This window comes from Dicentrarchus labrax, unplaced genomic scaffold (assembly GCF_905237075.1).
Source record: "Dicentrarchus labrax unplaced genomic scaffold, dlabrax2021, whole genome shotgun sequence".
In the NCBI taxonomy this organism is placed as follows: Eukaryota; Metazoa; Chordata; class Actinopteri; family Moronidae; genus Dicentrarchus; species Dicentrarchus labrax.
The window spans coordinates 15045451-15066900 of NW_026136718.1; the positions used below are offsets into that span (position 1 = coordinate 15045451).

A 21450-nucleotide genomic window follows, 5' to 3' on the forward strand; every position below is an offset into this window, starting at 1 on the left:
TTAACTACAAAAATATATACATACACATTATATATGCATATATGATGCATATATACACACATAATGCTATACATATATACTGTCTTTATATATACATTTACATAATACACATCAACGCTCATCTTGCTTGTTGTTAGTCATGGTTACAGACGTTCTTCATCGCCTTTTAGAGAATTGGTTTAAGGGCAAAATCTTCTATTTTTTTCCCCTTCAGTTTCTCATAACTCATCTCTTTTATTTATGATTGGACAATTCTACTGAAAGGTTCTTATTTTTGTTTCTGTGTAATAGCTGGGTGAAAAAAACGTCACTTGGAAAGGTAGAAAGAGTTGGTACTTTCTCACAGGTGGGCAGGTTGCCAGCAGAGAGGAAAACTGGGGGTGACTTAAGAGGATTTCGGCAGACACGGTGTGCACCCCGCAGGTCCAGCCCAGCAGATGAGTTGGGATATGTAGGGTGGGGTTGTGGGGAGGAAGTTGGCAGGCAGTGATTGAGTACAACAGGGAAGAGGTTTGTTTTAGTTCCAGATCCGGAGGAAACTGTCCCAGGAGCCGGTGGCCACAGCCATGCCGTCTTCTGTCACCCCTAAGCAGCTCACTCTGTTGTCGTGGCCCGCTAGCACACCTGGGAGGTCAAAGACGATAAACCAGAGTCAAAGGTTGGTTATCAAAAATCTGCAGCCCAAAGTTAAGAGCCATTCAAACACAATGTCTTCGGCTATAACATGAGCAGTTCACACTATAGGCCTTAATGTTCAACTTGATGCTCATTCTTAGGATAAGATAAGATGTACATTTATTGATACCCCGTAGGAGAAATTCAAATTCACAGATGTTTGTTCAAGGATGCAACTTGGGTGATATTAGCGCTGAATCTGTCAACTGATTGATGAGTAAATCTACAGGAAATAACTGGTCGCTATGTTGATAACTGATTATTAAATGTGAACATTTTCAGCTTCTCTTCGTCTTATTTTGTCTTGTGCAACTAACAATTATTTTCATAATTGATTATTTTGTCAATTATTGATATGTTCTACAAAACATTTGAAGAGAGTAAAATGCCGTCACAATATACACAAGGTGACACCATCAAATATCTTAAAAAAAATATTTGGTTAATTTAGTTGTTAGACCTAAAAAAGCAGCACATTCTCACATTTGAGAAGCTGGAACCAGATAATGTTTGGCATTTTTGCTTGAACTCTGAGTAAAACAATCAACTGATCATCAAAACAATTGCACTTTTCTTTAAATTTCCTTGATTCATCAACTAATTGTTGTGGCTCTACAAGGTAGGTAGGTTCAATTCTCTCATTTTGTGCAGTGACAAAATAAGCACACGTCAAGGACACCACAGCTTTTTTTAAAATGCAAACTTTGAATCCTTGATTCTACTGACCCTTATTGTCAAATAAATCTAGATTCAAATCGTCACATACAAGTTGTGTTAGGATTCATACATTTCACATTCATTCATTGTTCATGTGGTCCAAATATTTGAGGTCCAAATATAGCTATTTGCTCAAAGTGCTGAAAGCTACACTGACATCATCAATCATTTCAAAATGACTGTATATCGCACCCTTGTTTTATCCAGTTGCTTCCACTGAGCTCATGGATTTCAAAATGACAAGAGACTGTGTTTAGTTATTAGCACAAGCTAAATTATTTCTTCATTCGGTCACATATAATAAAAGAAAAGACCAGACTTCCTTACCTGCACGTTCGCCTTTCAGAGTGTCCCAGACGTTGCAGTTAAAGTCATCGTAGCCGGCCAGGAGCAGTCGGCCACTCTTGGAGAAAGCCACAGAGGTGATGCCGCAGATGATGTTGTCGTGGCTGTACATCATCAGCTCCTGGTCAGCACGCAGGTCAAACAGCCTGCAGGTGGCGTCATCTGAGCCTGTGCCAAAGGCATTCCCATTGGGGAAAAACTGCAGGGGAAAAAACATTTAAAATCAAGCAGAAGTAAAGAATGTTAAGTCATCATATTGGGTTTTTGAGGTGATTACGCCCAAGACGCTGATTTACTTTAAAAAGAGCACTTATAGAGTAATAATGTATTCCTTTACAAGAGTCATTTTTCATAGTTGATAATTCATCAAGTTAAAATTCAAACTTTGTATGTTATAGGTTTCTTTCTCATAAAGAATGTTTATCAAATCTACAATTTTCAAGAATCAAATGATATTGAGTCCTCAATCCGATAATCTGTGTGTGTGCGCGACTGTAGTACTCACGGTGACGGCATTTATGTCAGACACGTGGCCGGTGAAGGATTGCCTGCACATGCCATCACGGATGTCCCATAGCTTGGAGGTGGCGTCACAGGCTCCTGACACAAAGGTCTTATAGTCCGGGCTTAGAGACAAACTCATTACATCCCCTGTGTGGCCAGTAAAGGTGGTGGCCTGCTGGCCTGTCTCTATGTCCCACAATGCACTGCAAGACAGGAGATAGTAGTTAGGTATGCGACCTCTGAGTTATTATGAAAGCGCAGGTGGGAAGTATACAGCAATGAGAACTTGTGATTGTGAGAGAGAGACTTTACAATATCAATGTTTGGGGGGTTTCCATATCTATGTTTCTTTATACACCTCAGTAGAATTATGACCCTGTATGACAATGCCAATGCCTGGTCTGACATGGATATCTAAGCTCACATATTAGAGCTATAGAGAATAGCATAGAGCAAAGCACTTTTGTTAGTTAACCACACAAAGGGCTTTCCTCAGCTGCAACGTGAGAGTAAGATAGTGAGAGTAAGAGGATGGATACTGGAGAGAAACTCTTTTTTTATATACACAACATAACGTTTTTATATACAGTAATGTGGCGAAGCATTCAGTCGGCTGTGTAGCATGAAAACAATATCAATACTAGGGTTCTATTCTTTATGCTGTACAGGTGGAGGCAGAGTCATCACTCACCAGGTGGTGTCTCCAGAGCTGGTCAGTATCTGGTTGTCATCCAGGAAACGACAGCAGGACAAGTAACCTGGAGACAAACAGAGGTTCAACATCAGATAAGGATGCCCTGCCTGATTTTTATTTTATTTTTTTACTGCTGTGCTGATACTTCTTCAAAAGGTTGCTTTATGTAACTTTTTAACCAGGAGTGATATCTTTTCCTGCAAGGGGGACACCTGTGGCCCTTATGAGCAGTCCCACTCATTTTGGTTGTGCCCAGGTAGCTGAACCCACCTCTATTCCAAAACAAAAACAAGTTGGAGAATTGGCTTATATTTTTGAGATATTGGTTTAGGTGGCATGTTCAGCCAGCAGTATAGCCCTGGGGTTGAAGGCACTCATGTCCCTCCATCTTCAAGGGTGTGCATGCTCTAGAGTTGCACTGGTATATTAATGAAACTATTGTGAAGGCTATTTCTGACCATGATAAATCTCTCTCTCTCTCTCTCTCTCTCTCTCTCCCTCCCTCTCCCTCTCTCCCTCTCCCTCTCCCTCTCCCTCTCCCTCTCCCTCTCCTCCCTCTCACTCACCAGGCTGACAAGTGAGACTAAGGAAATGTAATGTAAGCAAACGTCTACCGCATATTTGTGGAAAAAGTTAGTTTACACATTTCATGCTTACATCGTCTTGAATAAATTGCAGGGAAAGAAAGTGCCCACCCACTGAGCGAGGTGGGTAAAATTAAATTTTCAATGAACTGTTTGTGCCAGGAGACAGACTGTAAATAAGCCAATGAAATCCCATGAAATACAGCGGACAACAACAGCAGCTTGTTTAGCTTTTCATTGTTTGACTCATCAAACCAGCCAGCCAGTTCCTAAAGAATATCTGAAAACAGTAACAGAATATGTGTGTCACAGACATTGACAAATTAGACATGCTGGAGTGCTGCTCTCAGGTCAGGATATGATAAAACTGTTAAAGTTGCTTAATATAGAAAATAGCAAGCAATATGATCAGGGTTTGTGGTTCTGTTGAGTTTTGCTAGCATTATTTCTTCACTGGTTCCAAGGCCTACCTGTGTGTCCGGGTAGCTCTCGGGTGACGCGCACATTGCCCTCGCGGGTCTTAAGGCTGTATATGGAGCAGATGTTGTCCAGGCCTCCGCAAGCCACATAGTTCCCAGAGGGGGCGTAGGCACATGTCATCACCCAGGAAGAGCGCAGTGGGATGGCATGCATCTGAGGACGAGGAGAGTCAATACTTTATTTAATACAATGAAAGGAAGTGATGCTGAGCTTCAAGGTTAATTCAGGTCAGTGGCTTTTATGTTCCGGTCAAATATCGTGTTTCGATCCAGAACAGAAGTAAACATTAAGTGCAAGAGGTCAGAGAAAGACTGTGTAAGGTTTTTCCTTTCTCCACTTTTGGAGAGGTGAATTGTATCTTATGGTATGGATATCCGCATATTTTGTTTGCAGATAATTATTAAATTATTTCTGGATGATAATGAATCTGAATTTTCCTCGTAAGTTTTGAAAACTGGACATTAAAATGATTTCTCAAAATACAGTGGTTACTTTCACTATTTGACCAGCTAGATTCATTTTATAATTAATATATATATATATATATATATATATATATATATATACCTCCCGGTGTCCAAATAGCTGCCATTTGGATGGTGGCTTATTGCAGTTCCCAACATATTTACAACAGTATAACCAATCTATAAATTACTGGCTGTACTCTAAAAAGGAACATCTGGACAGTTGATTTCAGCTTGTCAAATCATCTCTCTAATTCAAAAGTCAAAAGGGGAGAATCAGTGAAATCTGACAGCAGAAAACTTCTACATGTACTGTAACTGGACTGGTTGTTCTTGTACATATTATAAATTCTATCATTGATGATCAATAATCACCTTATTTGTTGTGTAACTGTCCCAGATGATTAGTTTTCCATCTTGCGAGGCACTGACAAGTAACCTGGAAACAAGTTAAGAACAGCAACATGAGGCTGAGGTCACACACTGAAAACAAACACACACATTTAATCTAAAAAGGTACATGCACTTGGATCATTAAAAGCAATGAGAGCCAGCCACCTTGCAGACTACTGTGCTACACTGTCTGAGTGAGTGTAAGGTGCTCTGTCAAACAGCATTCAGCGTGAGCTCCCTACTCTTCCCTCCCAGTCCCCATTTCGCTGCCCCCCCCCCCCCTTCTCCCCATCCTAGTGGAAGTTTCCTCATCCAGGGAAGCCACTTTTAATGTCCTACTCCATCTAATATTCATTACCCCAGTTATGTAAAAGTCCCTACTGTCGAGTGGGAGGTGGAAGCCTGAGGGGTTGGGAAAGCACTAGAAAGAAGCTGAGGTGTGGCCGCAAGAAGGGACAGCAAAAAATGAAGACAGAGAAGAGGGTGAAGTAGAAACAGTCAGTAAAGAGTGAGAGTTATTGGTGGTACAGATGCAGAAACAGCTGGAAACCCTCCCTCCAATCCTGACTGGGTGTTTCCATCTCTCCGGGGACAGGAAGTAGTTTGATGGTGCTATGCTACAATCAAGAGGAGAGCCATCACGCTCAAATGTCAGTGGCTGTATACAAAATAAACACTGGCCTCCTGCAGGGTCACCCAGAGGGTGCTAGGCACACACACACATGCACACAATCGCACAAATACATACACACACCCACACACTTAACAGAACAATCAGGATTGAACAGCCAATACCAGTATTTAGCTTTGTAATCACACTTTGTTAGACTCAAACACAGGTTTTAGTGGTGAAAAAAGAGAGAACTAATTTGCCTAAACAGAAGTGAGTGAACTACCATATGTTTTCTAAAAATCTACAAAAAGGTTTACCAGAAACTAAACTCCTTTTTGGTGACACCCTCTACCTAGTTCAACTCCAATGGATAAAGATCAGTGCACTGCATGCATAATATTGGGAAACTGTGATCTTGACTGATTATTCTTGGTGCTCGTAACAGCAGCAAACAGTTAAAAAAGCAGTTTGTAAGTTATAATTTCGGGATAACTCAATGGGTACATCCACAGTTTCTCACGGATTAATTTTAAATCATCATAACATCTGAAAAACGGTCAAAGATTTAGATCTTACAAACTGCATCTTTAAGGAAATACTGAATAAGCTGTGGCTGCCTGTCTCTGTGCCCAGTGAATATCATTACTGTGCTCCTAGTGAGGGCGTAAAACAGTGCTAGCACTTAGATGTACAGTAGTAGTGGAGGTGGCAGTAGTGACAGTCAGTTATGGTGGTATTAGTCATATTAGTAGAGTGGTAGTAGTAATAATAATAGTAGTAGTGGTACTAGTAGTAGTATAGCCCCACACCTGGGACTGCCGTCACTGTCCCAGTGCATTGCATTTGGAGACAGATGGACAGAGAGAAAGATAAAGAGTGACACAGACATATTAAACACAGAAATAAATTTGTTAATGACAGTGATACAAGATCTTGAGACTTCCAACATTTTTTCATCAGTCTGTTTTGTAGTGAGAGTTGTAATTTGGTACCGATATGTTGCCATTACTGAAGGATATTGATAGTCAAGTTGGTTGTATTACTTAGGTATTACTACTAATGTAAGAATTAAGCAATTAACTACATTTTCCAAGACACAGATTAAGCCAATACATTAAGCCAATACCAGACTGGAGATTTTACTGTAAAATTCCTGCACTGTGACTGAAGGTGGGTCCATGTTTGGCTGGAATTGAAACCTGCACACTGTCAGCCCTTGGAGGCACTTTATTGCCCATTCCTGGCATACTGTAGATCTTGACAGTTATAGCTGTAGTGTTAACAGTCACCATGCTGTCACTAGCAGTCTAGAAATTCAACAGTCTCAGGGGAAAAATTACCTTCAGTGTTTGCACAATATAATAAAATTAAGAAAGAGAATTGGACTAAACTGTGATGATTATTATTATTATTATTATTATTATTATTATTATTATTATTATTATTAGCAGCAGCATCCCTTTGTGCTTTTCTTGTGGGTGGGTAATTCATGTGAACTACAAAACAGATAATTTTGTTCAAGTGTGCTGAGGGAAAGAACACATAGCCCGCAGAGGAAAACACCAAACACTGCATCAAAACAATATTATGCTGAAAAACATTTAAAACAAGTTGACGACAGACTGAGGGTACAAACTGCAGTATTTCCTTCTGTAAGGTCTCCCAAAACTTTACAGAAATGGGGAAAAAGATAAATCATTAAGTATAGATTTTATGTCTAACAATTTATATAAATGCCTGTAAATAATAACAACATACAACAAAAAAATTAATCAGACCAAAAAAAATCCACCCCAGTGGATTATAAAGGTCCATTTCCTGTTCTGCTCTTAGCTAATAATTGTGTCTGTAGAATAACTACAATACCTGGAGTCGCTCCCCCAGTGCATTGCATAGATCTTGGCCAGGTGGCCCCTGAGAGTGCGTCGCGTTCGCATCTGTATCCGGCCCACTGAGTCCAGACCAGCTGTGATCTGCCAAAACACAGGAAGAAGCGTTAGCAGTGACACTTGAGGCCCACACGCACACACTTTTATCACCACAAACACACACACATCACTGGACTGGACTCTGGCTGAGGCAGCGAAAACAGGCCAGTGTCACTCAGCAATGAACAATGATGAATAATAGTGGAGTGTATATTAGTGTATGATGTCTTTGGAATATGTGTTAGTTTGTGCATACTGAGGGCAGGCCCGGGAAAGATTTCTAATGTCCATTTTGACAAACACATTTTTCGCAGGTATTCAAAAATATTATGAAGCTTCGGAGCTGTCCACATTTGGCGACAACTGTTTAAAACTAAACTGAACTGACTATATAACTAATTAATGGGTCAAAACTTAATTCATGGTTTTCATAGATGTATTTGAAGTGCTTTAACTTTGGGAACCTCAATTTGTTTTACAGGCATATTTTATTTCTTTTTTTCATAGTTTGAGCCAAGTCTTGAACACTCCCTCCTTAAGCAACACACTGTAGTTGCTACTGTGAAAACTTGTAGAACTACATTGTAAAACAGACCACTAATTGTTTACATAAATATGTGGCCCAGAATGCTTACCTGTGACAGAGTGGAGTCACTGCAGGCTTTCCTCGCATCCTGCAACACAACAAAAACCTTAATAATCATGTTGACCAGGAAGAAATTTCAGTCACTGGATAGCTGACTGAAATTCAACATGGGTAATTTTTGCAGACAAACCTCAAAACAAAAATGACAAAAATTGCTTCTAAATAATTGTCTTAACATGTGCTTTAACTTATTGCCAATCACAGGCACTGAATATCTCAGTGGTCACAGAATAATCACACAGCAGCAGCAGCTGACATTTATAGATCAAATTCCAATTTCTCCACGAGAATGGATGTAGCTGGAGTGACAAGTTATATGTCGAGTGCGTCACTGTCTCATCTGAAACTGTGTGAGTCACAGCTTGCAGTTATTAGACAGTGGCACACGTGTGATGTACACACACACACACACACACACACACACACAAACGTCAACATAAACAAACACATGCACTCAAAATGTTGCCGTACCCGGATCTGATTGCGTAGTTGCTCGGCTTCCTGCCGCAACTGTTCCAGCTCGCTCATTGTCCCTCTGTGATGTGTTCAGGCCACACTCTCCGCTCCAAATACTGACTGGGCTGGGAAAACACACGTGCCTGCACGCACACACACACGCGCACACACACACACACTCTCACACACCCACACACGCTTAACCAGCTGACACCTGCAAGACAGAAAGACAGAAATACTATGAGTTCAACAGGCGGATGGAGAGTGAAGGATGGGAACAGCCATCAGACAAACATAGGTATCCTGTATGGGCTCAGACCAAAAGAGAGTGCTGCAAAGGGTGGGGCTGGGTGGGGACCTGGAGGGTGGCCTGGCTCTTCAAACACCCCCAGTCTGGTTCAAAAGGCCATCTGAGCCAGGCTCTGACCTTTCCTGACTCAATCAGTCTTTTGTGTTGTTGCATTGCGCTGTTTGCTCGGCCCGCCCTAAAGAGCTCTGAACGTGTGTGTGTGTGTGTGTGTGTGTGTGTGTGTGTGTGTGTGTGTGTGTGTGTGTGTTGTGTACTGTGGGCTGATCTGGATGGTTTACTAGACAATTTGTCCAAAAGAGAAAGAGAACATTTGTGCATATATTTATCTGCGTGTGTATACATTATGGGAGCATTTATTTAAATGTGTGCCTGGGTTAAGTGTGTCAGATGGAGCATCTGTCTGTACATGCATGTGTGTGTGTGAGTATGCATGTGCAAGTTGCCTCTTCCTTTACCTTGGGGAGCCAGATGAATGTGGGTCACAAAGCACTTAGACACTCCACAGAACTGTTTGGACCACGCCCCGCAACCCCCCTCCGCGTAATACTCATTTTCCAAGCTGTTTTACAGTCTGCTGTCCAGAAGTCTAACCCTCCGAGATTAAATTTTTAGTTCCATTTTCTATAATTCAACAATTAGACCGAGCCCAGCCCTTCCTCTCCACAGGAAATCATGTTAATGTAAAGAGGAGGTTGTTTGTGCGTTATCTTCATTTTTACAGAGGCTTTAAAACCATTGGGGCCCATTTAATTGCTTTACCACAGAAAAACATAATTTTACAAATAGCAAATAAGTAAATAAGAAAATGTGATGTTCACGCTGCTAAGATTTTAAAGATACTGCAAGTGTGTGGAAAGCTACTCTTTTAGACTCCGGGTTCGGGCTCTGCTCTGCTACAACAGAGGCTGCCTTGGGCTGCTCATCGTGGACTCTTGTCTCAGCCAAAGAGGTCTTTGACAGTAACGAGGCATCGGGGATAGCGAGCGTTGCTTTCAGTTGCCCAGGAGTGACGTCACTCTCTCCTCCGGCTGACGCAACCCCCCTGAAGATAGGCTCTCAGCGTCAGCTCGCCTGTGATGTGGTATTGCTCTATGACTGCCATGCATCCATTATACTGTAGGCCTCTGAAATCTGCCACGTCACACAAAGCGCCTTGTGGACTACCAAAACACCCGATATGACCTTCCACACTCTGCATGCTAAATATTTTCAATCGATGTTTTCAGCCTGAGGCTTGTGTCGTGAAAGGCAATGGAGTTCACAAGAGAGATGAGGTGGAAAATAACACAGGTATGATGGAAGATGATGCTGAAAAATGTGACGTGTTGGGGCTGCTTTCCCATCACTTTGGATAAAGCTGACATCTCTGATTTTACGCATGCCATGTCAGTGATTTGCGAAAGATTCTTGTTCACACCTGGATACTAAATATTAGTCATTCTGAAACCAAAACACCACATATTGACCACAGCCAAAAGAAGCTGTCACACAGATAAATGGTCTACAAAAAGGACTATATAAAAAGGTAACAATTTATAGTTTTAAACCTCAGTGAGCAAGCGTACATGTGTGTCTTGACTGGAGTCGTGTAGCTACCCGGCCAGCCGGGCAAACTCAGGCCCAGAGCATGGCACAGTATCAGGGGCGACAAAGGCAGAGCTGTGTGTTGGAGCTGCCTATTGTTTAGTATGTGGCTGCCAGCTACAGTAGATAGTGCTGCTTGGCACCACCACAGTTGGGCCTCAGGAGACTGGCCATAGGAGGCCTTTATTGCTACTGCCCTTCTGACACCAACCAACCACCCATCCATCCAACATGGTCAGCCTTGAAGCTCCCAGCAGCCATCAGGAGACCACTGTGTCCTGAACTGGGACCAAACAAACTGCCATCTGCATAAAATTGTAGCTATAGACATATATACACAAAGGCAGAAGTAGGCATACCATTTTTACCACACAATTAAACGATTAATCAAGAAAATAATCGGAAGATTAATAATAAAAAATAACTGTCAGTTGTAGCCCTGTAAAGTGTACACATCTGGTGTTTTTACATCTGGTTCAACATGTTTCTGGCTGCATATCTTTGTAATTGATTCATTCAGGTTACCAATGACTGTAAAAGGAATGTTTATGAGAAAGTGGCAAACTTTCACTTTCATTTTCTACCCCTCAAAGACAAGGAGAAAGAGAGACACGCAGAGAGATCTCCTTAACTGCTCCATAGTAAGGTAATTCACAATCACTATGGTTTCCCGTTCTAATAATGAAGCTTGGTCACAATTTGTTACAGGAAACCTACACTGTCCCTTCAGTGTGAGTCCCTGCTGACTCAGTAATAGTTCTTGTTGAGCAGGAAATATACAATCGTAAGACAGTAATCGCTTCAAGCGAATGTTTAACTAATGTCTAGAAGCAGATTAAAGTGTTTCAATTTCAGTTCAAAAACTGATTCACATCAGATGAAACCACGCTAGAGCAGTGTGTAGGATTTAGTGGCATCTAGCGATGAAGCCTTCCAAGTGTGTAGGAAAAACTATGGAGGCCGCGAAACTCGTCAAATGTTTGGTTTAGTCGTTCTGGTATACTGTAGAAGATGGAATAAAAGAGATTTAAAAAACAGCTCATTCTAAGGCAACAAAAATGCAAAATTCTTATTTTCATGCGATTTTACACTAATGAAAACATACCAATAAACATTAAGCCGCTTTTCCACCACACGGTATGGCTCGACTCAACTACCTCTTCTATGGTTTTCCATTATGGATAGTACCTGGTTCATATTTTGGTACCACCTCGATCAAGGTTACAAACGAGCTGAGCGGTCACTAAAGGTTGGTGTGAAAACACTGCAGACTACCGATTGGTCAAGTGACAACGTGCAGATGTATCAAGAACACCATTCCTTCATATTGTCTGTTATAGGAGCAGCAGCTGCTTTTTGTGCACCTAGTTAGTGTGCAGCTTCTCAAGAACAAGTAAAGCTCCTGTGTGTTGTTTCCCAACTGCTGGAACAGCGTCGCTCTGACGCTCAGCTACACCTACGGAGAGGGCGTAATATCGAACATACTATCAAACGTACTATCTACAGTGGAGTAGAGGTACCAAAAGCAAGTAGAGTCGGGCCGAACCATGTAGTGAAAATAATTCAATTGCTGCCAATAAGTCCTCCAAAATGTTATCCACTGGACCTTTAATGCTCATCAGCATGTTTTATATCAAACAAATTTGTCAATGAGACCTTCTGCTCCTTCTGGGTCACATACAGTTGAAAGTCAGTCACATCTGCCTCAATCATGAGCAAATACTGGTGAACAGAGCAGCAGGAGGTATAGTCAGTGCAGCTGCACCCGGAGCCACAGGGGCCTAACAACATGAAATGGTCAGGAAGTTAAGGAATTAATGTTATAAACAGCCAGATGTGAACAACTGTGAGGACTTTACACCATTGTTTACAGTAAAACTTTATTCATCATGATCAACATTATCACATTGTATAAGTTGGACACACACCTTCTTATTTCCAATGGAAAATGATAAGACTTTGACCCTTATAATTCTTTTCGCTGACTTGAATAATTCACTGGTTTAGACCAGCTATGTTCTCAAATGTTAGGGTGTGTTTAATTTGTAATAAATGTAAGATCGAAAGGCCCAAGTCCAATCAATATTAAGCTTGTTCCTTCTTCCTTTTCCTGAACCAAAATCAGTACTGTAGGGCATTTTAAATGTATGACATACACTGCTGGAGGATGATGAACATGCCCAGGTATTCATTAGATGGTTTAAGTTTCAGTTTTGTTGAACATCTCCCACACAAACATAATCCTACACCTATGACTGATCTTGCCCTCACAGTATCTATCTGAGGCAATTTCAGGATTCGCAAGTGCCTGTACTGAATGGGCCCCCACTGAAAAAGAGCAGGAAACCCGCCGTGGGTTTGGTGTGCGACAGTGAAAACTAGATGTAGCGAGGGCTGCTCCACCAGGTGTAAACTTGTTCAGATAACCCACTGACTATTCCAAACATCCAGAGAATGGAGGAAATACTTGGTGAGATTCCAGTAAGGTAAGAAGCCACATTTCTTCCTTCTAGTCAGCTGACACGTGTTCGTATCATGTTGTTCATCTGCCGTGAATTAGTGAAGTAAAGAAACAAAATAGGCAGAACGCCTAAGGCATACTATTAGTCAGGACCACCATGGAGGTGTTTTCACTGGACCCCAGAAAAAAATATATAAAGTTTGATTTTTGCTTATTATTACACATAACTGACAGGAACACAGTGAATAAATGTGTGATGAATGTATGACCTACTTTGTTCGCAGATTTCACTCCACCTACACCAGACAGTTACAGAATTACACATAATACAGTCACACGTAACTCCTAATAAAAAAAACTGCAAGAACCCCAGTTAGACGAGGCTTGTTTGGACAAGACTGTTTGCTACAGGACATCCACAATTGCTTGAAGTGAACCAAGATCCTTTTACATGAAAGTTTGAGAATTCCTGCCAGTTTATAATGGGTCCAATATAAAAACTACGAGTTGTTATTTTGCCATTACCACGGGTTAATTTCTCTGAGGTGTGGCAGAGTTTGGTAATGCGCTGCTGGACTAACAGGTGTTGTAGAGCTTGAAGATGCAGTACACTAGGGATGGGCAGTATTATTAGTATAATACATGTTAAAACAAAAAGTTACTCATTTTGGTAGATTTATTTTAAGATTATATGATCACATCATACAATTCAACTGAAGGTCGAAAAATGATTATTCACTTCAGTGACAGACTGAATATTTTAATCAGTCCAGCCCTACATACAACATTATTATTGTGAGGAATATTTATTGTGTCTAATGTTCCCAATCACTGTAAAAAGGTTTCCAATACTGTCTTTTTCTGGCTGTAGGGCTGCAACTAACAATTATTTTCATCATGGATTCAGAAAATAGTGAAACAATTTCACAGAACCCAAGGTTGATGACTTCAAAACCCACACATATTCAATTAACAGCTATATACGACTGATTAAACTAACAAATCCTCATATTTGAGACGCTGAAACCAGAGAGTTTTGGGCATTTTTGACCAAAACAATTAAGCAATAACAAAAATTCTTGCCAGTTAATTTCCTGTTGATCAATTAATCAATTTATTGTCTCAAATCAGTCCAGCTGTCTGTAAAGGCCATATTACAGTTGTATGCTGCATAATCAATCCCCCTATCATCCACCTTTTAAACTTAAAATTAAATATACCATTACATGAGCACCAACAACACAACTTAAAACCCCTGTAGGTAAGTAACCAACCAGAAAAGCTGAAGATTGAAACTTTTACCAGCTGTAACTTCAACCCTGTAGATTGCACACACTGACAGTCAACAACAGCCCAGACAGGAAACCATCAGCTACATCATAATGGAGACACACAGACTGCAGATGACATTAACATGTATAAAAAAAAACAAAAACATATCTTTATGAAATAATCTGAGTCGAGACACATTTTCTGACAACAAGCAACAAATTGCATGAGCCTCGCAACCAGTTGCCGCTCGGATGAAGGCGGACTGGCCATGTATATTTAATAAAAAAGGGGGGAGAGAAAAAAAAAAAAAAAAGAAGCTACGCAGGGTGTCGTGCGACCACAAATGAGAAAACTGGTGTATGAAATACGGGAAAGGATGAATATGTGTCTTCTAGTGAAAGCTTTTGTAGCCCATAGTTCCGCATGATTATCATTTGACAGACTGTTTTGTTTAAAAAAATAATATAAAAAAAGGCCGCGTTTGGAGAGCAGTGGATTTTCAGCAGTGGAAAAAAAACCCAGCATTGAGACAAGAGTAGCCTGGGAACAGTTATGTTCAAGAGCTACTCACAGCACCGACAACATTTACAAAGCTCACGGACATTTCTGCATGTCAACCCCTTTAATATAAAATATAAACATACAAAAACCGCCGTGAGCGAAGCAGGAAATAGCCCCGAAAGCCACCAAAATATCAAGACTACGCGTCCCTTACCTGAAAACAGGCTCTCTCTCTCTCTTTGCTTTTTTCTTTGGCACTGTCCGTCCTTCCAGTCCGAGTCACACCGATCCGTTTTCACACGACAACCATGGTCACAGCTGTGAGAGAAACCGTGAATGGGAGACGTGTTAATTTTAAGACAATTTAATCGGTTTAAAGGGGCAGAAGCGAGCACAACTCGGGTCGGATTAGACTAAAAATTTTCACTAAGCAAGCTAATCACCACACCCATGAAAGTGGGAACATGGCAACAGCCTACGCTGAGGGGTGCGCGGTGGAGGATAGATTGATCTTTTTTCTAATATAACCAATATAACAAGTTATAGAATATCAGACCTTTACTAGTAAGACTTAAAATGAAGTCAGTAGTCCAAAACAATCGGTTATATCATCTTCTTTAAGCTTAAGAAAATGTCTCAAATGGGTTGTGTAACCTACGGGCGAAATGGTAGCGTCTTACAGCCCCCTCAACAAAAAGGAACCGAATGGGATACAGGAAACAAATATTAGACCTATAAAGCCTGTGTAGTAGTAGTAGTGACTCAAGTGGACTTCACCTCAGGTTTGAAAACACACTTTTTGGTCATAAAGTCCACTCTTTTAAATGTGCTCACACATCAATATAAAGAACAAACCAGGCGAGTCGTGAATCTACAGTATTAGTATTAAAAAGCTGGAGGTGAGGAAAGTGCAGTATTTTTTTGGGGGGTTTACTCTATAAATGTAATATATTACCAATCATGAGTTTACTTTGTGACCTGTGAGCATTATTGTGAACTTATATGTTTTATCTTTCTCTGTTTATTTTGCATATAAAACACCTCATAAGCATGAAATACTTCGAACTATATGTGCAGGAATAGCTATGTAATGTGGTTATATTGCATCTACTCAAAGATTCTGTGAGTTATAGAGCCCATTACAGTATGAGTCTGTACAGTAAGTCTGCTGTAGCCATGCTTTAGAGCTGAAATCATAAGTTGATTCATCAATGGACGGAAGCAACGTTTTCTGGATCTAATATCAGGATTTTTCTGTTTTCCCTTTGCTTTATACCGTTGTAAATGGACTCTTTTTGTGCTTCTGACTGTTGGCAAGTAATGTAAAGACTTCACCCTGTGCTCTGTGAAATTCTGCCAAAACAATTATCAATACAGATTAACCAATTAAGAAAATAACTATTAGTGGCAGCCCTAAAAATACTTAGCTTAGCTGCAAAAATCTGTCAATAAATCACTTACTCGATCAATAGATAGTTAATCAGCAGCTATTTCGATAATAATTTCATTTTTAAGTTGTTTTGTAAGAAAAAACTCACTGCTTCCAGCTTCTCAAATGTAAATATCTTCTGTTTTTCATGTCTTCTATGATAGTAAACTAATATCTCTGGGGTTTGGACTGTTGGCTGGACAAAACAAAAACATTTGAAGATGTAACCAAGGGGTTTTTGAACTTGTAAAGAGTATTTTCCCTATTTTCTTACATTTTATACACCAAATGATTATTGCATTTCATTAAAACATTACTTATTAGTTGCAGATATGATATGCTTATAATAAATAATCCAATTGTACCAAGTGACAGTATTTTTTTTCTGTCGCTACGCTATTGAAGCTTAAGTAATTTACAGTAGATCCAGTAACTAGAATCCAAGACAGAGAAGCTAAATCAGTTATTAACCCCCCCGAAAAACACCCTAAATCAACATTTAAAGCTGTAGGGTTTGAATTGTGCCAGGAGACAGCTGTGCCAAGTCTCACCCCGGCACACCACAGTTGGCCTGGAGTGGCCTCATTGAAAAGGATCTCTCTCCATTAGGACAGGATGAATTTTTAATGGGGCCAATGAAAGGGAGCAGTGGGATAGGCTTTTCCATATCTCTGCACGAGCCACAATCAATGGAGGGAAGATGAAAGTTGCCCAGCCCTTGGTTTCCTTTCGGAGTGGTATGGGGTCAGATTAAGTCTAATTGAATTCACACACACAGCAGTAGTTTAGGTGTGTCAGACCAATTTCCCCCTAAACACAGTATGAGGATTAGGATTAGCATGATAGCAGAAACATATGTTGTGGTAGATTTATAAATGTTGGACTTTAATAAATACAGTAATGTACAGTACGTGTTGCTCACATGTTTTAGGACTGTTGCTCCTAAAATTTGAAATATTTGATTAATTCCTCTATAATTCATTGAATATGACTAAATATCCTCACATATTTACTTTAAAATACATTTAATTTAAAAACATACAAAATCATAACCATAAATCTGCCCCTATATAAGAGGAAAAATAGTCCTTATGTATCCTCACAAAAATCATCTGACATCTGAATGGTTTTGTTAAATGTACAGTATGACAGCATGAACATGATACACTAACAGGTTTTTGCCACAACTTGTTTTAAAGATGACATAATCTTGCATCATCTCAGTCTTTCTGTTGTGTCATGTGAAGTTGCTCAATAAATTGCTTTTACTGATTGCCCAAAGGTAGATATAAATCATGCACCTGCAATTCAAATACAATTTAAATCTGGTCATAAATACTCAATTCATTACCGTAATCTTTTTTTTTTTGCCTTTTTGGGACAGAGGTTGCCTTTTATAAGAAAGAGATAACTCTTCTGCTCGCTGCCTCTAGTGAGCAAAAAGACTGAATTCATTAGCCAGCTGAATCAGAGTCAAGGTGTCCAAAAGCACATCCTTAGCCAATCAGGTCCTTTGGCCCATTGCTTGGCAACCAAAAGGAAAGGAAGGGAGCAAATTGACACTGTAAAAATAGCACATCAATAGCCTGGTGTCTGAAAAAAAAAGAAAGACACACATGTTGGTGAGACTATAAATAGCCTTCTGGAGCCTGGAACGGGTATCGTGTACAGTATCTCAACTGTATTGTTGCCTACGAATGAGACATTTTGCATCAATGCAAATTCAACATGGGTTGTGCAAACGGCGCTCAAAGTACAGTAACAGTCAGGCAGCTGAATGAAATCATTTGAATGTAAGGGTGGTTTTAGGGCTTATTAGGAACAAAATCTCTTTATTACTGTGTAAAAATAAAAACAGGTTGGTATTCGTAGGCAGCAGTTTCTTCATCCTACTATTTGCTATCTGATGTTTTATATAGATGCAAAAGTACAATGGCCTCTTCTGCAATAATAAATTTGAATGTACTATAACAATCAATAATGTGCATGGACAAGTTTGCATGCCAGAGGGGATTTAGGGTTTAATGGCTTACATGAATAACTTGTTGGATCTTTTCATATTATCTCATTATTCATCATCTCATATTACATCCACATATTGTTCAGAGGCATCACGACAAGCTGCGTGCTGTATCTAGTCTTTACATATTATCTCATCATTACAATGGCACATTGTTAAAATGGGTCGTACACATCTTTTGTGTAATGGTAGAGTAGAGCACAACGTGGCCAAAAATAGATCTATCATGTCCAATTCAGTTTCACAGGACTGCTCAAAAATGAGCCCAATACGTGGGTGATCAAATCAAGTGGAGATAATGGAACGTCAATCTGAAGCAGCTTCTCGATGCCTATTTTTATCTGCACGTTCTCATTTTTTTGCCCACATGTGGCGACGCGCCCTGACGACCTCCATGTAATACTTCCACTGTATCAAAGGCAATTAAAAGGTGTTGCAACAGTAGAACCTTAAAAGGCTTTATCAGGGCCGTCTTATCCACCAGACATCTCCCGGGGAGGCTGGCCGTTGCCAGGGTAACCCTCACAAATGGCAACTGACGTCAAGAAGGTAGGAGAAATACCAGGGAGAGCCAGAGCTGCTATGCATAATGGATTATTGAAAAAAGGGCCCTCTTGAGGAGTGCAAAGTGACTTAAAATATGCGTGCCTTGCTGGGCTTGCCACCACACTTATCTCTCTCCCTCTCCCTCTCTCTCTGTGATGAGGAAAATAGATGTTGACAGTTTCAGGGTTTTACTTGCTGACTAGGACAGCTTGGGCTTGACTGGCCCAATTTAAATTAACCATCTTGAGTCAAACACTGCTGATGAAATATCTCTTCAAAGGACACATTATGGTTTCTTTTCCTAGATTGGATAATTTTAATGCTATTTGTAAATATAAGTAATCTTGTCCTGTAAGCTGGAGTATATGTGCTACTGTGTCTACATATGAAAGCAAAACCTTCTGTTACTGTACTCAAATCAAAATGTACAGCCACCTGCTCTGCATCTTACCCAATCTAAACCAAAGAAACAGATATCTGGCACATCAGCTATTACCACCACCAGCAGATCTTTTGTTGTCACGTAACGAGGATCCACCGTGACATTTATGCATAGGTTCTCAGAAGTGATCGCTTCAGATCCAAGTCCAGAGCGTAACCACCAGCAGTTTACTCTGTCCCTGTGTCCGGTTCTTGTCTAATCTCAGTGCTGTTGTTGGCCCATGAGAGACTCACAGCGGCAGCTTGGTGAAGAGCCCTCATCGTTTCTGTGATAATGCCTCTTGTGTTGTGTTGCAGTCACACTATCGACAATTGGGACACCGATTGTGCAGTCAGGTTTGCTGATGGCAAAGGCCAAGTGCTGTTGCTATCCAAATGAATTCAGCAGGACAGAAGCACGTACATGCAATAGAGAATTGAAATGGTGTCTATTTTGGGGTAGCATGGTGGAACATATGGATTTATCACCATCATAATGTCACAGGCGTATTTTAATATCAATATGCTATCACATTAAGTATGGATATTACGTGATAAAGAATCTTAACTTCCAGTTTGGCTTCTTTGGAGAATAGAATAAAACTTTATTGTCTAAAGCTCATGCACATAAATTCACCACAAAAACATTTAACAGAACAAATAATAGAGAGAGAGAATAAGTGATTACATGAAATAATTGGCGATAACATAAGAATATCAATGTGCTGCCTTTATAAATAAGAATTAATTAGTGGCATGCATGTTAAAAATAAATATTAACATGCATACATAAAATATATTTAAAAGGTTAATAATATCCATAAAGACTCGTGTGACTGAAATGTTATGTTCTAAATAAGCAACATCATAAATGTTGCCTGTCAAACATCTGTATTATAAGTTACTCCAAATAAAAGCACCTGTTTTCTGTGTACTATGTACATGAAGGAGTCAATGAACACCGGAGTGAGTGGGCCTGAAGCTTATAGCTTTTGTTTCAGAGAGAAGCTGCAGAGGAAATGTGCAAAGAGAAGAAGTGAGAGTGTTTCAGTCCAGGGGAATCCCAGACACTTCTGTAAATCAGGGGCGCAACAAGCAACGCAAAGCATGAACTAACATGCTCTGAGTTTCCAAAGAAGTGAATCACACAAGTCGTGCATGGGAAAAGAAATTAAAGGAAGTGAGGAACAACCCTGATGTGCTAATGCCACCCTTTTCAAATGGCTCCCGTTAGCAGCTGCAACACCATGACACCAGATGATAATTTATTTATTACCACAAGCCCTAAATTATTTTGATTTGACATTTTGGTGCACCGCAGGTTCAGAACATGAGATAAGACCAAAGTATGACTTCCTTGTTTCCTGAAAACCAAACACACCCCTTGATGCCAGAACTGCAGATCCGTTTGATAATCTCACAGCCGAAATACAACAGTCACCAGTGTTTCCTCTGTTAATTCTGCAGTGGTGGATTAACTGTTAGTTCTGGCTCCACACCCATCCCTGTTGTAATTCAAATAATGCCTCTAGTACAGATTTCTGATCTTATTTTGATGCTTTGTTTGAATAAAAATATTACATCAAACTGTAGGAATGTGCTTATATGTGCCTAAAATCAGGCAGTAGTTGTAGTGATTTTGCTGTGGCAGTGAATCGCAGATGAACGAATGCAGAGGGAAAGACCGGACAATGTGCACACCAATACACAACAAAAACTATACATTTACAAAAACAGTTAAAGCTTTTCTACCTTTTTCCTGTGCAGATGAGTAGCAGAGGAAGTGGGCGTTTTCTGCATACGTCCTAAATGGCATGGATTTCGAGTTGTACAGAGCGCTGTCGTTTCAGTTCTTCCTTTCAGCTGTGAGTGTAGATGCTGCTGGGAGGAGCAGTAAATGGAGAGAGAGACAGTGGTGGAGTATGAGGTAGAGCTGCTGAGTGGGAGGGTGAGCATATGGGGGCATGGAGGATGGGAGATGGAGTAGTATTTCTATTAAAGGGACAGAGTTTATTTCTACAACACTATAGTTTAGGACCTAACTGGATAAGTTGCAGAAATTGTGTTATTTATGGCAAATATGTTGTGTTACTAACATCCAAGATGGGCTCAGGGTGATCTACAGTACACAGTTACCTTTAAGAAAGTGGACACCACTCTGCTTGTAGGTATAGTTAGAATGTCCGATATTGAGGAAGATTCATCAATTCAGGGTAAAGGGGGGCTGAAATCCATCCGAGCACACACTGGGTGGAAGTCAAGTAAAGAGGAAGGGTCCAAAATGAGATGAACTGTAAATCATTTACAAGAAATGCTCAGAAATATTAAATAAGTATCAGTCAGTTTCTTGCTGCAACAGAACCCATATTTGCCAGATTTAGGTAGGATAGAGAATAATTATACAGGTA

The 21450-nt window shown here is 40.2% G+C and overlaps 1 protein-coding gene across 2 annotated transcripts; it reads right to left on the reverse strand.

The window, feature by feature from the left end:
* LOC127349857 (guanine nucleotide-binding protein subunit beta-4) lies at positions 1-20937 on the reverse strand. 2 transcript variants are annotated; one of them, XM_051375873.1, is made up of 12 exons: positions 20795-20937; positions 14842-14945; positions 8515-8713; positions 8033-8071; positions 7336-7442; positions 6279-6293; positions 4839-4902; positions 3990-4152; positions 2933-2999; positions 2243-2444; positions 1720-1936; positions 1-624 (listed from the first exon to the last, which is right to left on the reverse strand). In XM_051375873.1, exons 3-12 carry the CDS (start codon positions 8569-8571, stop codon positions 518-520), a joined length of 1038 nt encoding a protein of 345 aa, XP_051231833.1. In that variant the 5' UTR covers positions 8572-8713; positions 14842-14945; positions 20795-20937; the 3' UTR covers positions 1-517. The 2 variants fall into 2 exon arrangements, with proteins under 2 accessions (XP_051231833.1, XP_051231834.1); XM_051375874.1 differs by lacking the exons at positions 6279-6293; positions 20795-20937 and having other exon boundaries at positions 14842-15073.
* Positions 20938-21450: the final 513 nt, after the last annotated feature.